Here is a 21,692-nt window from a genome sequence, read left to right as displayed (position 1 = left end):
GCGGCGCTGTGTGTGTGTTTTACCAATCAGCGATGGTCATCCCACCCCGAAAGTTCCAGTACTTTTAGAAAGTATTACCCCCAGACCATGGCCTTTTGGGGGGGTAAAAAGGCCCTGGAAAATGTCCCCGGAACTTAATTTAGACCCTGGTCCCTGCGGTCAAAACGCAATGAGTTTCTCAAAAGGTTCCTAGTCCCTGGGGGAGTTCCTGCGGTGGAAACAGGGCATTAGCCTCTCGTCCTTTAAGTCTTGTAAAGTACTTTAGCCTGTGACATATGATGAGCTTTTAGTTAGTAATTTTTTGGCACGTTTCATTCACACATGCACACATATATCAAATCCACACAGAAAAAAACTCAGAAATTCTAATTTATAGTTTACAGTTGTAAAACCAAACAGAGGAAAGACATAGTTTTTTTGTGGGAGAAACTACGATTTTACAATTTGTGTAGTTTTGGATGAATTCTTAGAGACAAAATCTATTCCTTGACATGTTTTCTGAAAAAAATATACTATAATATACTATATACTAATATAATATATTTTATGTGAGTCATCATCATAAGCATGGCTCAGTGGGGCTGCACTCACATGAGTCTGAAACCTAAATATAACATACTTTCCTCTCTGTTCCTGTCGGTGAATGTGTGACCTGTCATCATGAGCAAGTCTGACTCTTTTCAAATAAAACTGAACAGCCTGATCCTGGTCATCAGGCTGCTATTGTTCAACATGAATTAGTGGCTTTTGAGTGAATGCATATATAATACCTGCTGTTACAGTCTTTGACTACTTGTTCATACATTTCCAGACTGTACTGTCAGGAGGGAAAGTACTCTCAGATTGTGTTAAAGCTGTTGTTTTATGTTGTGGAGAAAAAAAAAAGATCAGATTTCAAATGTCAAGTCTCACGTAGCGTAATTAATGTCTCATTACTAATGCATCATTTACTCTTTCAATTACATGCAAACACCATTATTCTTTCAGTTGTCTATCAACACTAACAGCATGAGTTTTTCCTCTCCATTTGGTTTTAGAATGAAAAGAACCAGCTGCAATTAGCTGAGACATCTATACCACACATCTCTGCAGTTAAGACTTGTATTTTTTATTTATCTCGTGTTTTTATCACATCTAGTCGAGCCTGCGGCATATCTACTGTAACACGGTCCAAGACATCTTCATTTTCTGTTCTGGGTGCAGTATTTTATGCCTCTTTCTCAGTGATATCAGCTGAAACAAACTGAGGACAGACATGTTATGCTTCAAGGAGACAGTTGGACAAAATGAACAGCCATGCCAAGATTAAACCTCCAGAATGAAAAAGTAAGTGGAAACGTTTTATCTAATGAAAGAATAAGTTAAACTGAACAGAACTGCACTTGGTAAAACTGTTAAAAAGCTATTAGTCATATAACTTACAGTTGATATAATGCCAGTTTAAACTACTAGCTGCTGCCAAATCCTACACACTGTACCTTTAAGCAAACAACCCCACAACTGTCATCATATTTGATTCAAATTTTGCTGAATCCTGTTTTCCCAACTGAGCCGAGCCCTCCTTCCAACCAGTAAGAAGACCTCAGACGAAAACACCAACTGCAGAAATCTCATATTCTGTCGGATCCCATCGCTCATAATTAGACGCTGATTGAGAAAATGTGTTTTCAGGGTCTTTAAGATAAGCATTTTAAGGTAGGTTTGACTTTCAAGTCTTATTGACTCTTATCCAATCAACGTAAACCCATTTGTATTGAAACTGGGAAAAGTATAGACCAACAATTTATCTTACCGTTTTCTTTTTTTCCCCCCTCTGTCTGTGTTTACAAAAAAGACTCACAAGACTTGATTTATTAATTCTTTGGCACACCCAAAGGATCAGTTTAATTCACTCATTCAAATAAAAGTACAAAAGTTTGATTCTTCATCATTCATTCTACTGCAAACCAATAAAAACACCTTCATCCAGTAGTTACAGGGAGATATTTCACATATCTCTGAGATCATTTTGTGTCATTTTGTGAGGCTGGAGAGGCTCAAAAGCTCAAGCAATGCCAACATTTAGGAGTGGTAAACTATATTGCATTTCTGTTAAAAAAGGGTAAACGAAAAATGTTTATAAATTGTAGCATTATTACCTTCACACATTTTCCCAGCATGTGCACATCGCCCACATTTTAACAGTGCCAATGATATGTGACTATTACGCTCCAGTACTGCCTTTAGTGAAAAACAAGACTCATTACATTCTTCAGTCAGTGTAGCTACATTCGGACACACATATCAAATACATAAAAACAAATAGTAAAGCACATGTTGTGGAGTCTTTGGCTTTTCCTCCAGAGGAGCTGAGAGAAGCACAGCAGCAACAAGGACAGAAACTGGTTAAATGGATAACAGAGTTTTTTTCTATGACATAAAGCCTTGTTACAGCAACACAAGCTTTATTATTTTATAAAAACCTGTTGTTCAGTGTCTGTACTACCTACAGTGCTGTGACAAAGTTAGTGCACCTCACATACGGTTTGTGGTGCGATTTAGTGTGAACTCCAGAGCAAATAAGAGGTGAACGTCACCTTCCACAATAACAAATCATTCATGTGACGCCCTAAATTCCAACATGGTTCCATTTAGCTCCGTTATAAGGTCAGTCATTTATTTTAAATGTATATCATCATATAATAAATTTCATTTTCCTGTTATCTTAATGTAATATGATTATAATTATTAAAGTTTCAGACAAACTTTTAAAAACTACAGGGCTTCATGTTGGAGATATTTGTTGTATGTCATACCCCTCTCTCTCCCTTGTTTCCAGTCTGTCTCCATACTATTATAATAATAATATTCATTAATTAATTATCCAGTAAAGAGAACAAAATGCTTAAAAAATCATTTAAAAAAATAATAAAGAGGTTATGTTTTTGGTCTTGTTAGGAAATCTCAAACTTGCAAAAATATTGCAATGAAATCCGGTGCATACAGTATATCATAATATATATCATGATATAGCATGTTTTCTGGTAATTCAATAAATAAATAGTCTATAGGAAATAACCACATGGTAAAGCCTATTTTTGTATACTCCTGTGTGCATTAAATACTTGGAAAAGTACTGAGTATTTTCTCTTTTTTTTGGCCATTATGGATCATTTTTGGTTTATTCCAATAAAATATTGCATTTGAGGGAAATCAGTTGCTCTGTATGCACCCTGAGTGCTTACTGTTTCAATCTTAAAATCGGTGCTGAAAAATAGAATCAATCTATAAAAACTTTTTCACAGCACTGTAACTCCCCCAAAAAAACGTACGGGCTTTACAAAAGCAATAAAGGGGCACTGTCAGCGATTTCTGTTGCTCATAAAAAAAGTATACCAGTGTATGTGTGTGTGTATAGAGTCATGTTATCTCTGTTTGGCGTTGGGGGTCAGATAGTAGGGGTGAAACAGTCTCTCATTGGAGCAGATGTGCAGAGCAGCGTGTGTGTGCATCAGTAACCGTGGAAACCGCGAGGTGAAGTAGCTGACGAAGCCTTCGGGCAGCTCGCCGAGAGTCTCCTGCACCTCCGGCGGCAACTCGTGATAGTGATGCTTCTGTAACGTGCAACATACATGTGTCAAAGTGCGTCTACTGTGATTAAAATAAATTAAAATGTATCAGTAAACGTGCTGACCTTATTCCTCATGGCTCTCAGCAGATCTCTGACTGAGTTCCCTTTATACGTCCTGAACCGCCTCAAGTCTGCAACACAGGAAGATTACAGACCGTTGGTGGCTTTGTCATCTTGCACAGGGTGTAAATAGTGCAGTTATGTGATGGTTAGTGTGTACCTGTTTGCAGAGGCACAGAGATGTGCATCCTCCAGTTGGTTCGGACCACTGCTCTTCCTGCAGTCTCCAGTTTGACCACAATCGGACTGTCTGCTGGTTCCTTCTCTATGCGGTCACTCACGTCCTACGTACGAACACAAACACACATAAATTGTTTCTAAAGTCTACAGACAAACACTACAACACCCAGGTTTATACTCAGACCCCTCCTGCACATTTCCTGCTCAGTGCTGTTCATCAGAAAATGAGAAATAAACACCTGATAAGAATTTTTAAACCAGAAAGAAAAGACTAGCAGCCATGAAAAAAGTCCTGTAGTATCTCAGGAGAGACAGCTGTTCCTTTGTGTATCTATGACCAACTGATTAAACACACCTGGAAAAAGAGCAGCTGCTTCTCGGGGCTCCAGAAGAACGGATGTTTGAGCACACAGGCGGTGGAGGGCCGGGACTCAGCCTCGGCACTGATCATCTGCTCGATCAGATCCTGTGCTATGACGTCATCTGATTTGAAGGAGAAGCAGTTTTTCATGCATCATACTGTTTGTGCCATCAGCTGATTTTTGTGATTATTACTGTCCCAAATACAGCCTGCAACATTTTTCTGTGTAATTTTGCAATCGCGGCATATTGTCTGAAAATTGCATTATTACTTTTAAGCAGCGGTATTAAGGAGAAATTGACTGAACTAGCTTTAATTCTGGCATGAACCAAACCAGGAAAGACGATATGCACAAAGGCCGCTCTCACCGTGTATATCCTCCATAAAATGCGAGAGTGAATATTCTCCCGACAGGATGTTGACCTGTCGTCTTAACGAATCACCAAAGGGGTGCTGCCCCCTGCTGACCACGTAGTAGAACACACAGCCTGCCGAGAAGACGTCCACCGCTGCTGTCTGTACAGAGAAGAGGAGAAACACTGGATCAAAATACTCATCTCTACCTCTGAGTTCCTTGGGTTTCTATGTATTTTTGTGACAGAAAAATTCATTTTTTATAAAAAAATAAAATATGAAGGAATCATTCTTTTATGGGACATTTGCTCCAGGCCCTTTAAAATAAAATACCAAAGTATGTCCCATTCAAAGTCACATGACAACTTGAAAATGTTGGGTCTTAAAAACTGGATCACAGACCCTCAAGCTACATTTGAACCCGTTTTATCGTCTATTCATTTTTTTTTCTCACAATTTTAGCTCACAAGTTGACTGAATGTTCATAGAAAGACAGTTCTGCTGTACATAATATGTGTGTGTATCCTACCGGTTTGTTGTCAGGAGTATCCCGCAGTACTTCTGGAGCTATCCAGCCTTCAGTTCCTGGTATTCCTGACCGCAAAGAGAAGCTGCACCGCCCTTCTGGGATCTTCTTACAGAGTCCAAAGTCAGAGATGAGAGCTCGGACCTCACCCAGCGCACTGGGACCAGAAAGGAGGATGTTTCTAGGCTTCAAGTCACGATGGACTAAAGGGAGAGACGATGGAGAGACAAAGAAGACATTGAGGATTTTCAGAAAAACATTTGCACTTATACATGTATATGTCTATATGTGTGTGTATCTCAGACCTATGTTGAGTGAGTGGAGGTGTGAGAGGCCACACATGGTCTGTCCCAGCAGAGTTATAGGATTCAGATCAGGAAAGCAGGATGGATCCTCCACATACTGCAGAGGAAGCAGAAAACATGTTAGTTTTGTTATTAAAGCCTCTGAACACCAACACAGGTGTTGGTTTTCAGTTATTCTGGCTGATCAGGTTGAAGGTGGGCACAAATCTCCATCTACTAATAAGATGATAAAGGTATAATTTGTCCTGCTCTGACAGGTGCAACGAAGCTAACAGGAGACTCAGGAAGATGTCGCACCCACGCAGTCATGAGAAGACGTCTAATCAGCCAGATTAAATGAACACACCTTTGTGGGTGTTCAGAGCCTTTAAGGGATGTCGTTTTAAAATACATTCAAGGATGCTAATGATACAATCTGCTTAACAACAATAACAAAAAGGCAACTGACAAGGCCAAACACAGTGCTGACCTGTTGCAGGGTGGCGGTGCACAGCTCGATGGCGATGTAAGTGAAGAGACGGTCTCTCTCGGTGCAGAAATATCTGATGACGTTCGGGTGAGTGTCAGACTCTCGGAGGAGCTGCACCTCACGCTCTGCTACCTCGAAACACTCCGGCAGTATTCGCTTCACCGCTACGTTGCGTCCATCAAAATTACCCCTGAAGTACCAAAACAGAGTGGCATTAACATGTTATGCACAGTAGTGTATGGGCCTCAGAACAATATAGTTTATCTCAGAAATTCAGTGGGTTGTTGGTAAACACACGCAGGTTGTTCATGGTTTAGCCCATTAACTCAAAGCTGTGTATATGTCTTGTTTAGTTTTCCATTTTTCAAAGCATACCATAAATATTCAGTTTGATTTTTACTACAGTATGAAAACCAATTAGGCCGTTTTCACTGGAGACACTTTGACATGTCACAGTAGGAAACACATAAATAATCAAATTAATGATGGCTGAATTTAGCTGCTTAGTTTCAGAGTGCTGGTGTTGTGCCTGCTGACGCTGTCACACTGTCACGACTTACTGGGACACTCAAATATAACAAAGCCATCATTAGTTTTATCAGTAACACGTGTGCTTTTCCTACTGTGACAAGTCAAAAGGCCTATTGCTGAGGCCACAGTGACTATTTAGTCACCTTTATATTATCTTTATATGCAGTATATACTGCGTATTATGCAAAGATTATGTAACATACTCTTTGCGGAAGTATGCAGTTTAGTAGAGCTGCAACGATTAATCAATTAGTTTCCAACTATTAAATTAATCTGCAACTATTTTCTTAATCAATTAATCGGTTTGAGTAATTTTTTAAGAAAAAATAATCAAAATTCTCTGATTCCAGCTTCTAAAATGTGAATATTTTCTGCTTTCTTTACTCCTCTATGACAGTAAACTGAATATCTTTGAGTTGTGGAGAAAACAAGACATTTGAGGACGTCATCTTGCACTTTGGGAAACACTGATCGACATTTTTCACCATTTTCTACATTTTATAGACCAAAACAACTAATCAATTAATCAAGAATATAATCGTTAAATTAATCGACAATGAAAAAAAGTTTTAAGCAGGGACTGTTTAGAAAACAGTCCATCTGATGATGCGTTCACTGATGTTCCAACATTCAAGTTTTGACATTCAGCTGCCAGCCAACAACAACCTCAACACCTTGATTTGGTCATTAACAAAAGTCTACCTGGATGGTTATAAATCATTGTTATGATATGCTTGAAAATGCGTGACAGAAATGTAAAGTACACCTGTTTTGCACTCAATTATGTAAAACATGCAAATCCACTAATATGGTCCTTTGATTAAGCCCAGTACCATTAACTGTTGAAACAGCGCTGTGTTGAATTACAAATATGGGGCTTCAGATATCTGCTTTATTTTACAGTTTCACTTTCAGCTGTATAGGAGTCGTGCTTTAAGTTGCTGCGGATCAAAACCCAACATTTCCTGATTTTGCTGCTTCATAATAAAAGCTTTTGAATAACAAAATAACAAGGGAATTTTACTGTGAAGAATTTATTGGAAATTTAATGTGTTTATCTCCGAAGAAGCGGGGCTTTGTTGGCTTCTTCAATTAAAAACAAGTTCACTGATACTGCAGGTAGGAAGAGTACAAGCAGCAAAAATGACCAGGGACTATTATTGTGAAGAATTTAGGAAATGAAATATGTTTATCACTGTTTTACAGCTGCTCCTTTGACCACTAGTCATAGCCATGATTACACACACCCTCAAGCGTATAGCCCTGTTGTAATGGAGAAGCAAATCCCCGCTGTGCTGGGCTGACGTGAGTCAAGCCGAGTCAAGCCAAGCCAGCACATGTGTATGGAAAAGGGGCTACACTGTACCTGAAGACAAAAGTTCCCGCTGTGCCGTGTCCGAGCACCTCAGATGGCGTGAAGGAGATTTTGCCCACATGCACCTCCTCACTGTTTCCTTCTGAGAGACATAGGAAGGAAGAATGAAGCAGCAATTAAGAAATCAATCTCATCTTAATGGTGAGGGACTAAAGGAAATAATACACAGTTTGGTATGTAACCTGCTGTGGGTCTGTCCCCAGTGTTGCCATCTGTATCTCCTTCTGAGGTGCCGCTGCTGCGAGTGTGAGGACTGGGTGGAGGGTCAGCAGAGGCAGGCCGAGAGTCTGGATACAGAAAAGTGAAGATATACAGTATGAATGTGTCTTTTTCCTGAACCCAGTTTAATCAAGGAATGAATAATATATTCAAGATTTCGAGGCTTTGAGAAAAGATGCTGCTTCAACACTATTTAATGCATCTTAATAAGTGCAATCCAAAGGAAAATGTTTAATCATTGAACTAGACCCCTGGGTCATTAAATGCAGGGAATAATAGAGAACTTGTTTTATAAGTTACTTACCACTGGAGAGGTTTGTATCAGTAGAAAGGTTTGTGTCTGTAGAAACCAAGGTCACTGTCTGCATGTTGGTCTGCATGTTGGTCTGCATGAGCTGGAGACGAGACTCAAAAGCCTCCTCCAGCTGCCTTTGAGCTTTCAGCTGATGAGCTGCACGCTGGAGAACCACACACACAGATACAGATCACATTAAAGGCTGTTAGAAGAGGGAGTTTGATGGAGAGATCAGTATCGAAGAGGACGAATAACTGGAGCTCTTCTCTGAGAGAGATTTATAAGATTATAAAACTCTCTTTGGCAGCACTGCCAGTAAAAACCCAGGCATTTAAAGTGCATGTCGCCCCATAATCATTATTTTAGTAACAAATTATGCTCCATTAGATAAGCTGATTAATGCATGAATTTATAAATATGTCTACGCTGTAAGCATAGTGCATTTGAACTTAGGAGCAGACCACTTGGGAGAAATTTTGCTTTACAAATATTTTTTTTTTTAAGTATTGCTCCAAATTCTAATTAGATCATTGAGCTTTGGTGTAAACATGATGACATGTATTGGCTGGATGTATTTTGCATTTCATGTTTCATTTTGTTTAGTTTTTCTTATCCCTGTTAATAATAAGTCAAAAGTATAACACAAGAGACATCACATAGAGCTATTTCAATATAGTTATGGTGAGAAAACCATTAGAAAACATATTTGTGTGGGTTTCTACTCCAAGTGCTTCACTGAGAGCAGCCTCAGCAGACCCAACAGAGATTCAGCCAATGTAGGAGGTTTAGTCAGAGTTCCAGCTACAGTTAAATGTGCCCCGTGGAGTATTCTTATAAACAAACAAAAGATGTGTTTACGTGCACTGACACTCACCAAAACACATTTTCTGTATCCTTAAGGCCTAAAAAATGTGTTGGTTGCATTTCCTTCCTCTTAAAACATTTGCAAAGCAGATTTTTTTTTTTTTATATTAAGTATTGTTTACATCCATGTTTACTAGCTATCATTCTTCTTCTTCTCTGTCTTTTCTGGTGCATTGTTACCGCAACCATTTGCAGGACTGTCTATGCGTCACCCACATCCTTGTAAGTGTGCACGAAATAAACAAAACAGGGATCTGCTCAGAGAAAACACAGCTCCATAGCGCTGCCAGAGGTCAAAACCTCCAAAGGATGCCTTTGATCTCTTACTTGTACCATCACTAATGCTTGATATCAGGGTTATTACCGTAAATTAAAACTGAAATTAAAACGAAAACAAGCAGTGAAAAATATTGTCGTGAACTGAAACTAAATAAAAACGATATCCTTTAAGAAAAACTAAACTGAAACTATATTGCCTTGTTAAAAAAACTAATAAAAATGAACGTAAATTAATTTCAGTTCTTCAGGTCTGTTTGTCTCCATCTCCATCGTTTCAGTGCCGCTGACACACTACTGTACACACACACCTCTACACACAACAAACAGCGATATCTGTCTGAGAATAACTAATAATAATGAATGTTGAATATGAATAATGAATAATGTTGTGGGATTATTCCTTAGTTTATGGGCTATCTCGGGATTTATGCTTTATTATTACATAATTATATTTTTTAAAAAACACACACAAAGCATTAGAGCACTTACCACGGCAATGGTTGCAGCTTCGACGTTTTGAAGCATTCGGGACAGCCCTAATTACTACACAGTGTTTTGTACGTATATGTAGCTACATACATCTGAGACGTTATACCTGACCCTAACAAAAACAAACTAAAACTAAACATATAAAAACTAAAACAAACCCTTTCTGAAAGACTGAAACTACACTAAAACTAGAAAACACACTCTGAAAACTAACTATTAACCTTGCTTGATATTGGCGCAGTTTTACACCATTTGTTCACATCTTTGAGAATAAAACCTGAAATACTGCATTATAAACACATTAGCATCTTAACAACAGACAGACGCAAACTCACAACGGGGTACGTGAGGGCGAAGGCCAGCCATCCTCCCAGCAGCAGCGTCAGAACAGCCAGAGTTAGACGGTCCTGAGTCATGTAGACGGGCAGCACAGCGGCCGGCCTCTGGACCTGTCCTGTTGTCCTCCCATCAACCCCTCCTCTGTCTGCATTACTGTCGCTATGGCTACCAGAAACCGTCTGGAAATGAATATACGATGAGACAACGGGGATGAGACACAATGGAAATATAATGAGGTTTAATGACTTGTTTTGATCTGTGTTTGTCGTCATTGATCTCTGTAAAACAGTTTACAATGAAAGTGGACGTTAAAGGGGCATTTAGTAGTTTATCACATCAACGCCTCGGTTTCCGGGACAGCTTCAAGTGTGCTATAATAGACAGTAATAACCTGATAGAAGAGGGTTATTCCTGTGATTTACTGACTCTCAGGTGTAGACTGCAGTAATGACTCACGTAGCGCTGATGGTAGTAGGAGGAAGGGGAGGCGGAGGAGGCAGAAGGTCGAGGGGGGATGACGGCCTCACCGGAACGCTGCAGGCCGACTGGGAAATCCCTCAGCATGGTGGTGTGAGCCACCGGAGGGAGCTCATGATGACCTGAAACACACAGATATAATGCAGTTAGAGCTGTTTGAGTGTCCGTGTTTGTGTCGGGCGTGGGGGTCACTTTCTTTACCGGTCAATAAATCAAAGAGATATTTCAGTTTCGAGGGAACTTTGTGACCTTTCTTCTTTAGTCTGAGAATAAAGCTTCAATTATTGTGATATTTGCTTGTTTTATCTCAATTCTTAGTCTACCTAACGATGGGAAAAAGAGCTTGATATTGAAATAGCTGAAGACATGTGGCTGAATGCCAGTCGTCCTCCACCAACTCCCGGACCTGGAGAGACTTCTGTTGGAAAAACTTGATTTGCTTTTTTATCTCTCCCAAACAGAAGTCTAAACAAACTCAGCTATGCTGCTGGAGGGGATGTGGAGAAATCGTGGTTGATCATGCTCATGTTTTCTGCTCTTGCCCCTCAATTCAGACTTTCTGGAAGGAAGTAGCAACAACCATCTCAAAAAACCCTGTTTTTTAGTATCAGTTCAACATTCACATCCCTCTATGTTGGACGCATCCCTGAAGTGAAGATGTTACCTACCTCCTAAAGATCTGTCTGGCAGCAAGTAAAAAGGCCATTACAAAATACTGGCTTCAGAAAAACTGTCTCACTGCGGGACTCTTATTGTTAAACACCCACATCTTCTACAACAGATGACCTACTCCATACAACTCAAAAAACCTTTGAAAGCTTCATGAGCTATCCCAACTTAAAGCTTATTTTTAAATGCCTACATGGTCATACTCCTTTCCTGCTTAATGAATTTGTTACAAGACACCAGCATACCAGTAGAGTCAACACACGCGCCTAAATAGATGGTAACTGTCACACTGCATTAAAAACCTCAATCTTCTCTGTTAAAGGAGCAAAATGATGGAACTGTCTACCAACTGAACTAAAGATGCAACACAAATGTAATGTTTTTAATAGGAGGTATTAAATCATGGCTAAAGGAAAACCAATATTGTTCTCACACCTAATACCCCTGTAGCCACACCTGTATTTTGTGTCCTGTGTATGTATTTGTGTACATAATTTTTTGTATGTATTTGATATATTTGTGTATGTATTTTCTTTTCTTTTTCTTTTTTAACTCTTTTTTTAAAAGCCTCCTGTGGACAGGTGTTGTAAATTAGCGTTTCCCTACAAACACTAAACACGGTGCATCTAGTCCTCTAGTGAATAAATGTACAATTCTAATGCTCCTGTGACATCCATATAAAAAAACTAAACTAAACTAAAAGAATTGAGGGAAAAACGTGTGTTTATTGGTAACACATGGTAATTAGGTGATAATTAGAAAGTAACCTATTTGAAATTTCTTTGTAATTACTGCCAAATTACCCCAATATTTACTTCAAATTTATCGAAAATGACTTTATTATAAACATGATTTCATAATTATATGCTAAAATAGCATATAATGGGGTCCTTAGGCTTGAGGAGCGGCTGTGTGCTGCTTTTCATCAGAGCTTGAAAACCAAAACTAATAGAAGACACTTCTGATCAGCACAAATCTCACCATTGTGTGACTTATTGTCTACACAAATGTAACCTGGTAGCTGATGTAATGATTCAGGGAGGTTTTTAAGACATTTCAAATAAGTTATTTGCTAATTATTATCTATTTATCAGCAGACATGGAAATAAAGCATATCAATTAACTTTGTATTCTTTTCCTGGAAATGTATTAAATAAATTACCAGCTATTGGGAAATAGCGGAATATAACTATTAAATAATGTTTATAATAAAGTAACTTTCGATAAATTTTGAAGTAAATATTGAGGTAATTTGGCGGTAATTCCAAAGAAATTAGGTTACAAATAGGTTACTTGCTAATTATCACCAATAACCATGAAATTTGCGGACCCGTAAAATGAAGTGTTACCTGTTTATTTAGCCAATGAGACAGATATTTTTGTTGTCATATTGTATGTATATTATTGTATGTTTTGTTTCTTATTTGCTTACTATTGTTATAATGTGAAAATGTTCATAAATAAAAAGAAACTAAGATTCCCATATAACCAGTAGCTTCATTACTCAAAGGAAGACAAAATAATGCATCGTCTGCAACAACAGGGATTAAATACCTTGTTTTCATTTTAAAGTTAGCATTTTTCTCAATTAATGCGTTTTACGAGAAAATACAGAACCTTGAAGATTACTCTGTGGATTGGAAGTACTATTTACAGAATACACATATTCATAATAGCTTGTTATGGCTATGAGAACATGTAACCAGGAAACTTAGTGTATACATATTCACTGGTGAAATACACAGTATTAGATTAGTTAGACCAGCCACTCAGCTCTCAAGAAGTTTTGAAATCCAGTAATGTGTGTGTGTGTGTGTGTGTGTGTGTGTGTGTGTGTGTGTGTGTGTGTGTGTGTGTGTGTGTGTGTGTGTGTGTGTGTGTGTGTGTGTGTGTGTGTGTGTGTGTGTGTGTGTGTGTGTGTGTGTGTGCGTGTGTTTACCGATCAGCAGCCAGTGGTTTTTCTGGCTGTTTGTGCTCCCTGCTGGATAGCGCACATCAGTGAACGGTGTGATCTCACACTCCCCTCGCTCTCTGACCGTCACTCCGGCTGTCACCGGACCCTCGATTCGAGCCAAGGTCAGTCCCCGAGGCTGCCACGGCAACAAGAAGCACAGACCAGTTACATAACAGCTATCTTGTTATCGCCTCGTTTATCAACAGTTCATCACTGTCTGACACACCTGATATCTGATGCACTGTAATAACTAATAGTGTTCTGTTAAAGCAGGAGGGAGAATCAACACAGGTGCATGACTTGGATGAATAAGGAAACTGGGTGTGTGAATGCAGTTATGTGATAAAAAACAAAACAGATTGTATATCTAAACTCACCACTAACGAGACTCCGTGGTGGACGAGGGAAATGGAGGCGTAGAGGTGAGAGTCCAATTTTCCTACATAGAGAGTGGGCCTTAAAGAAAAAAACAAAGTCAGGTTATTCTCTCTGCCAGTGAGGTTATTTTTTATTCATTAGGATGGATTGATTGGTCTCGGGACAAGAAATAACTGATTAGATGTTGGGATTTCCACAGTATATAATTAATGAAAGAAAATGAAGATACAGACTAGTTTTTTCATTATAGTATTGCCACTGAAAATATTTGTTTTCTGATTGGCTGGCAAGTGTCCCTTAAAACATATAACCAGACACCTCCAACACAGTTCCAGCCAGCAGTTTAATAACTGTTGTAAATCAGCTCAGCAGGTACTGCATATTAAACTGCAGTACTAGTAATTCATGCTGCATTACCAGTTAACTCTCTGTGGTGAAACAGACCTAACCTAGGCATAAACGGACTACAAGCAAGCTTTAACCTTTTCCACTCCATCCCTCTTTTTCATAGACCCCATTTTGTCTTTTTTAGGGGGGTACAGGGGGTCTAGCAGGTAAACAGTAGATGTCACATAGACGTGGTGTACATCATCTGAAAACTGGAATCTGAAGATTAATTTGAGATGCAGCTCAGCACTGTGTGTCAAGTTGTTCTAGTCATTAATCAAAAATAATTCAATTAATTTTCGATTTAAAATTAATTGTCAAAGTGTATAAGGGCTTATAAAATTATGATGGAAGCATATGATGGTCATCCTCATGATCTATTATGTCTCATAAGTTGTTGCAGCAATTTTTGGGTTGATACCATTTGTTACACAGATTTGGTGCTAAATTTAACCATTTTCTACCACTTGAGAATTGATAAAAAATGATCAATAATCCCTCCAAAATACCACATTAAGACACCAAGACCTTGAGGAACACCATAGAAAAAGCCATGCTGTGATTTGGTTCCAAAAACTTTTGACATTTGTAGATTTCTGCAAGAATTGCATTTTTGGGCGATGGGATGGCGAGCACTTCTGTTCTGGAAAATGCTCAGAAACCCCCTTATTGTCCATCTACCTAGGAAATCCATCCATCCTCTGAATGTCTCTAGTTTACGATTCATGAGGCTGTGATTATCCTAGAGGTCCCAACAGGTAATTTTATACAGTGACAGCAAGTTTCAAAAAATGGTCTCACTACAATGAAATGGCTACGATGGAGACTAAAATCATCACACATAAATACAGTTGGACTCATTGGATCCACAAGAGTCTCAGCTTTACAGTGATACCCAATTCATGTAATTCCAAGACTATTTAGGGACCCCAGTATGCAGAAATATTCAAACATCATTTTTAGAATAGGCGCAAATAACACATTTGAAATACATGCAAAAAAATGGCATGTTTTTGCCCCAAACTGCATTTCATTTTAGATATGAATTGATATCATATAATTGAGGTCAGAGGTCAAGGGACCCTTTGAAAATGGCCATGCCTGTTTTTCCTAGCCAAACTTTGGCCTAACTTTGAAATTGTTATTTAGCCTCCTTCCCGACAAGATAGCATGACATGGTTCTTTAGATTTTCTAGTTTTCTATGATGTCTGTACTTTCACACTGAGCCTGCTACAGCCTCTGAAAGACAGTAAAGTCGAGTGATGGCAACGGCGCCCTCATGGAGTGGAAGAGGTTAAAAAATGGGTATTGTTTTTAACACAGTTTATCTTTTTGCCTGTAGTAAGTGGACGAGCAAGTGTGATACACAATATAACCCGAGGTATCCTGATAGAGAAAATAACAGACTCAGCAGTTCTTGGTCTGCCTTGTCCATTAAATGTGCATGTTAGGACACCTCTTAGTGTATCATCACTTACTTAAATTTTAAGGAGGTTGTAGGAGTAAATTGGAAAAAGAGTTGGCTGAGCTTTGTGCAGTCTGAGAGCCTTCTAGCCATCACTTTAATAAATTATGTACTCAGACAGATGCAGCACTGCCAGGCTCTTAAAGCTCTTTCACATGTAGGTATGTATATAATTTCTCTTACACAAGTTGTGTTTGTGCGCTGGCTTGCTCCTTCACAAACTGATAGCTCCACTTCAGTGTTGAGTGTGCGTCTTTCTTGTCGTTGGCAGAGGAGAAGGTGAGGAAGCGTAGCGTTTCCATGGCGAGGGACAGGTGGGGGGCGTGTCTTAGGGAGTCGCCAGAGTACAGATAGACCCCGACGACGGGCGATCCATAGTTCTGACTCCACAAAACGTCACCTGGAAGACAAAAACACACAACACTTACAGCCTTATGAGGGGGTAGAGATGGAAATAATGAAGCACATCAACCTCTCACACATATAAAAGGTGATAAAATAGACACATAGTAAAAACCACACACCTCCCCCTACCTGTCTCTCTGTCAACTGTCACAACGAGACCATCGCCACTCGACACAAGATGAGCCATCTCTGGAGGTGAACAGGTAGGACAGGTCAGTTTGGAATGTGACATATCTCGTTCATTTCATTGTTCAATGTTGGTTAACTTGTTTTGAATATTACTAGAAAGCACTCACAGAACACATGCCTCCACCAAGGTTTCACAATTCTCTAAATCTGTCATTTAACAATCGAGAGGTGAGAACTAGAGGAGCGTAAGCAACATTTTGTGTTAAAATGAGTTATATACTGTATATATATCAAATGAAAGCTCCTGATGAGCTTTCTACGGCCAAAAGGGCACATGTGAAGTCCAAACCAATCCGTAGTTATTCATTAAAAACCAAAAGATCTACCACTGAACACACTGTACTAGTTGGGGCATGAATGCACTTACGAAAAAAGAAAAAAAAAATGTCGTCCACATGTTTATGAAGATTTAATATTAAAGATTGAATTCAATAAAGTCAGGATAAAGTATGGTATTTCTTTTCTTTTGGCTTTCCTGTAAAGTTGGTAAAATGTCACGTACACCTCTCTGGTTCTCACCCCTCACTGTATGTGTTTCATATTAATACATTTTAAATCTATATCTCAAACAGAATATGTATCAAAATACACACTGACAGACAATTATGAAATACATGTGCCAGATTTTTGTTTCATTCAAGTAAGTGCACTAGTTCATGAGCAAATAGGAATCAGGTTCAAAATGCTCTATTTCACAATGTTGAGAAATCCTTAAAAGAATTCCTGGAGAAAGATCTGTTTCCAAAATATGAATGACTTCTTTCTGGTTCTTTGGGTCATGGCTTAACGTGTTAGTTTATTTGACTGAAATCTGTCTGTTGACCGATTTTTGACATATTTTGCCAACAAACAAACAAGACTGAATTCAACACTTTAGTGGAAGTAAACATCTAAAGTTAAAGGTGCTAAATTCAATATTGAGAGCATAGGGATTGCCTCCCCACAGCACTCAACATGGTGGACCAGAGGGTGGACGCTACGCCTCCGCAACAAAGCCGTCGGTGGGGACAGCGTTATCAGTGTAGCGCAGTGTAGAGCGGCGGCTGGCACGAACATGCAATTACATGCACTAAAAGGCACACGCAGCCGGCCCGGATATGTCAACAAAGCACAGAGAAGCTCTGATTATAACACACACAGAGGGAGGTTGACTTCATTCTGTGCTCAGGTAGACATTACTCTTCTCTATCTTTACATAGCAAATAGCTGTTGCTGCTATATTAATGCTCTGGATATAGAATAGAGAACTTTTAAAGTCAAGTAGATTCTTGACCTTGAAAAAAAAGATTAAAATAAAACCTTTTCATTGACTGAAATGTTATATTTAATGAAGTGACTACAAGTGAAGAGACTACATTGCTGTATTTTTTCATTCCATACAGTACTGCTGTAATTCTCCTCACACCTGTTCCTGCATCTGCTCTAGGCATACAAGTATAAAATTACAGGTTTCGTTCAACTTGCTCTTACATATCACAAAGCAGGTTCTGCCAGGGTGTCATTGACATTGAAACTTATTAACCCTCCATAACTGAATGTGTGTGTGAGTGACGTACTGTAGTCCTGTTTGTCATCGTAAGGTGGAGCGGAGTATTCATTGTATGTAGTGTTCCATCGCAGCTCCTGTGTCTTGGTGTCAAACATGGTAACCATGTATTCTGGAGAAACAACACAGGTGCAGAGTTCATAAACAGTCATCCAAGATAAATGCATGAATACCTCAGCCACCTGTGTGTGTGTTTGTGTGTGTGTGTGCATGTTAGTGTGCACGGCATACCTGTGCGTCCAATGTAGAGCAGAGGAGTGTTGGGGCATATGGACTCAGAGGAGGAGGTGGTTAAACTGGTTTGCTTCTCGCCTGTCTCAGGATCCACAACGAACCACACGTCCTGCTTTTTACCTTTAACAGACACAGACATACATTAACCAACGGCACTAAAGTAGGTCAAATATTTATATGTCTCATCTGTCATTCTTCATTTCTGACAACTGTCTGTCTCACAGACAACGATAAAGTAGGTCATATACTGTATTTCTCTGCTTATTACACGGCTCTGTTGATTACTCAGTTCTGATTGGTCAATCACAGTGTTCTACGGTCTGTTATTTCTTTATAGCAGACCGTTGCTATGTATAACAGACCGTTGCTATGGGCACAGTTTTGATGTTGGATTCTGGCGGACCATTTTAGTGTCAAATTATTGATTTCTTAAGTAAGTTGCCGTGTAATAAGAGAGATAATGTACAGCTAGCGGGTCATTGTTGTGAAAAAAAACCTTCAGGGCGATGCGGCAAATAAATCCCTGTCAGGGTTTCTTTCACAACAATGACCGGCTCGCTGTACATTATCCTTTACATGTCATACGGCCTCAAACACACACACACAAACACACAATGTCTCACCTGTATAGAGTATACCATCAGAGCTCCTGCAGGGAGCCGACTGAACCAGCTCTGGGATGGTGAAGGGCAGTTTCTGCAGGTACATCCAAACAATGGGGGTCATAAAGTGAAAAGTGACGCACCAAATCAGACACACAAACACACACACGTATGCTGCATTGTTTACCATCAGGCCTTCCTTGTGTTTGCCGCCCAGGACATACAGACTGCCATCGTTGGGGTCTGGGAGAAAACCCGGCCTACAATAACAACATAAATACATCAGTCCATTGATTGGATTAGTCGTGTGTAGGGCTGGGTGTGTTGCCTCTTTCAGCACTGATACGTTTTTCAATAAATTACTTTAGGGCTGCAATTAACAGTTATTTTCATTTTTGATAATCGGTCGATTATTTACTTGATTAATCGATTAGTTGTTTGGTCTATAAGATGTCAGAAAATTGTGAAAAATGTCTATCAGTGTTACCTAAAGGCCAAGATGACGTCCTCAAATGTCTTGTTTTGTCCACAAATCAAATAAATTCAGTTTACTGTCATAGAGGAGTAAAGAAACCAGAAAATATTCACATTTAAGAAGCTGGAATCAGAGAACTTTGACCGATTTTGTTCTTAAAAAATTACTCGAACCGATTGATTATCAAAATAGATGGCGATTAATTTAATAATTGACAACTAATTGATTAATCGTTGCAGCTCTAAATTAATTTGCCTAATAAACATGTTTTTCAAAAAAAAAAAAAAAAAAAAACGTACAAAGGCTTTTCCTAAATAAAATAATGTAAAATTGTCAATATTTTGATTGAAACCAGGAACTATCTGATCCAAGCATGAGTAAAATAGGCTACAAATCTGCCAACTTTTGGTACTTGACAGTAGGGATGCACCGATCTGACTTTTTCAGTCCTAATACCGATAGCGATACCTGGGCTTTAGGTATCGGTCAATACCGAGTACTGATCCGATACCAGTGTTTAATTAATAAGCGGTATGCCTCACTGTGTGGAAGTGACTGGGATCATTATTTTATGTGTAAGGCAACATCAAGCTTGACTTAAACATGGCTTTCATAACTTTGTAAAACAAAACTTAACAAATAAATAGATAGATATATAATTAGTGAATTGTTATTTATTATTAAAATAATAAATCATACACCAGCACCTTGGCAAAAAATCTTCAAAATAACAGGAATTACAATTCTGATGTAAACCTTTTTATTGTAGCAACAAATTGGTCAAAATTTAAACAGGAATTAAAATTCCAGTATTCCAGACAGTTCTTGATACTGTGCATGTGCTATGAGCACATTATGTGCATGTTTATATGTGTTTATATTGTGTAAGTGTACTTGCTTGTGTATGTGTGTTACTCACTCTGAGAGGTAGACAGGTACTTGAATAATGGGGTCTGAAAGAAATCAAAGAACACTTTCATGAGACCTATTTAAAAATAGAAATTTAGGAAATAGTATTGACGTTTATGTGTGTATGATGAACCTTCTCTTAGGGTCCACTTGATGTCTCCTGACTGTTTGGAGACAGCGTGCAGACTACCGTCCATTGTGGAAACAAACAGGAGGGATTCTGGCAGGGTGACTGATCTGACCCCTCCAACCTGATGGGTCGCCAGGAACATAGAGAGAGAGAGATAGAGAGAGATAGAGAGAGAGAGAGAGAAACTTTAAGCCAGCTGTCTGAGGGTTACCGTGTCATGTATCTGAGATTTCAGCATAGCTTGACTACAGCGTTAGTGTGTGTGTGTGGGTGGTCCGTGGGTGTCAGTGGGTGTGTCAGTAAGTTTTTTTCTGCTCTAATAACTACACTGAGTTCCTCATTTAGCAGGATATCCTGATCCCCCCTCCTCCTCTCCCTCCCAACACCACCATACCCTGCAGCAGTGCTGAGAACCTGTGTGTGTTCACCACTCCCATATTTACCCACCAATGGGTGGCAACCTGACAACACACAGAACCTGAACAGCACTCATTGGTATGAGAACACACCAGTGCAAACACTGAAGCACTGACGTTAGAGGAACTTTAAGATATGCTGTTCTCATATATTGTTTCTTATTTTTGGGCTTTTATTGCTATAATCCTATTTATGTGGTTCTTATTGTAACTTGTCCCTCCAACTGCCCCATGCCTTTAATATGTTTCCTTTGACTTAATTATTGGTTTTCTGTTGTATGTATGATACGATACGACACAACTTTATTGTCAGTTTGCACTGAAATTCATTTTGCATCCATAGGCAGCTCAGTTTGAGAAAAAGTACACATACAATAGACATACTGTTAAAATAGACAGACAGACAAGTAAGACCCATCAGACAAAAAAAAAAAAACACATCACAATTATTCATACATAACCCATTACAAAATTACCATAATGTATGGATGTATGGACTCACTGGGAATGCTACAAATGAATTGCCCCATTGGGGATAAATAAAGTTATCTGAACTGAACTGAACTGAACCAGTGCAAAACACTGAAGCACACACACACACACACACACACACACACACACACACACACACACACACACACACACACACACAGAGTATTAACTTTCTTCAGTGCAATCTGGACTACACACATGTCCTATCATCATATCATCATGGCAACTCTGCTGGAGCCTGAAATAGACACAGTGGCAGCAGCAGGGTTGCCAGTTCTGGTCTCTGCCGCGCATAAATAGCAGTCTTAACAACAACAAACACAACACACACACACACACAAACACAGTTTAATGTAACTAATGTTTACCTGAAATAGCTTTCCTTCCCAGGACAGCAGGAGGAGGGCCAGTAGCAGGCGACCCAGAGCCCCCATGACCCCCAACACACTTTGTTTCATGACTAGTGTGAACAAAAAGCTATTGAACTAACAACAGAGGTCGAACTCTCTCTTCATTTCCACCGTCCATCTGTCACAATGGTAACTTAACACCGGCTGTTAAACATCACTAAAAGTTGCAGTGGAAAGCCAACAAACACGGGTAAAGCTCAGCTAGCAGCAGCGCCATAATAAAGCCATAATAACACATGAACGCAGCAGCCGTGTGTCACTATAACATAGTTCCGTGTTTGGGACGGAACCGGTGAC

The 21,692-nt window shown here is 39.2% G+C and overlaps 1 protein-coding gene across 2 annotated transcripts; it reads right to left on the bottom strand.

Moving 5' to 3' along the window:
- Positions 1–1,849: 1,849 nt before the first annotated feature.
- On the bottom strand, positions 1,850–21,692 carry ern2 (endoplasmic reticulum to nucleus signaling 2). 2 transcript variants are annotated; one of them, XM_074629652.1, is made up of 24 exons: positions 21,354–21,692; positions 20,081–20,198; positions 19,958–19,991; positions 18,751–18,823; positions 18,585–18,657; positions 17,959–18,081; positions 17,738–17,839; positions 16,122–16,181; positions 15,771–15,987; positions 13,734–13,812; positions 13,342–13,492; positions 10,713–10,855; positions 10,253–10,435; positions 8,295–8,448; positions 7,954–8,058; positions 7,763–7,853; positions 5,866–6,055; positions 5,397–5,493; positions 5,095–5,294; positions 4,580–4,727; positions 4,206–4,333; positions 3,831–3,954; positions 3,674–3,741; positions 1,850–3,593 (listed from the first exon to the last, which is right to left on the bottom strand). In XM_074629652.1, the coding sequence occupies exons 1-24, from the start codon at positions 21,441–21,443 to the stop codon at positions 3,405–3,407; spliced, it is 2,940 nt and encodes a 979-aa protein (XP_074485753.1). In that variant the 5' UTR covers positions 21,444–21,692; the 3' UTR covers positions 1,850–3,404. The 2 variants fall into 2 exon arrangements, with proteins under 2 accessions (XP_074485753.1, XP_074485755.1); XM_074629654.1 differs by having other exon boundaries at positions 7,763–7,850.

This window comes from Sebastes fasciatus, chromosome 3 (assembly GCF_043250625.1).
Source record: "Sebastes fasciatus isolate fSebFas1 chromosome 3, fSebFas1.pri, whole genome shotgun sequence".
Lineage (NCBI taxonomy): Eukaryota > Metazoa > Chordata > Actinopteri > Perciformes > Sebastidae > Sebastes > Sebastes fasciatus.
This window is presented reverse-complemented; position numbering and strand designations above follow the sequence as displayed.

Excerpts from the sequence above, each read along its gene's own strand:
- ern2 (XM_074629652.1), bottom strand. The coding sequence starts at position 21,443 with ATGAAACAAAGTGTGTTGGGGGTCATGGGGGCTCTGGGTCGCCTGCTA. Across the intron at positions 10,856-13,341 it reads AAACCACTGGCTGCTGATCG|GTCATCATGAGCTCCCTCCG; the intron begins GTAAACACACGC and ends TGTGTGTTTCAG. Across the intron at positions 3,955-4,205 it reads AGCAGCTGCTCTTTTTCCAG|GACGTGAGTGACCGCATAGA; the intron begins GTGTGTTTAATC and ends GTTCGTACGTAG.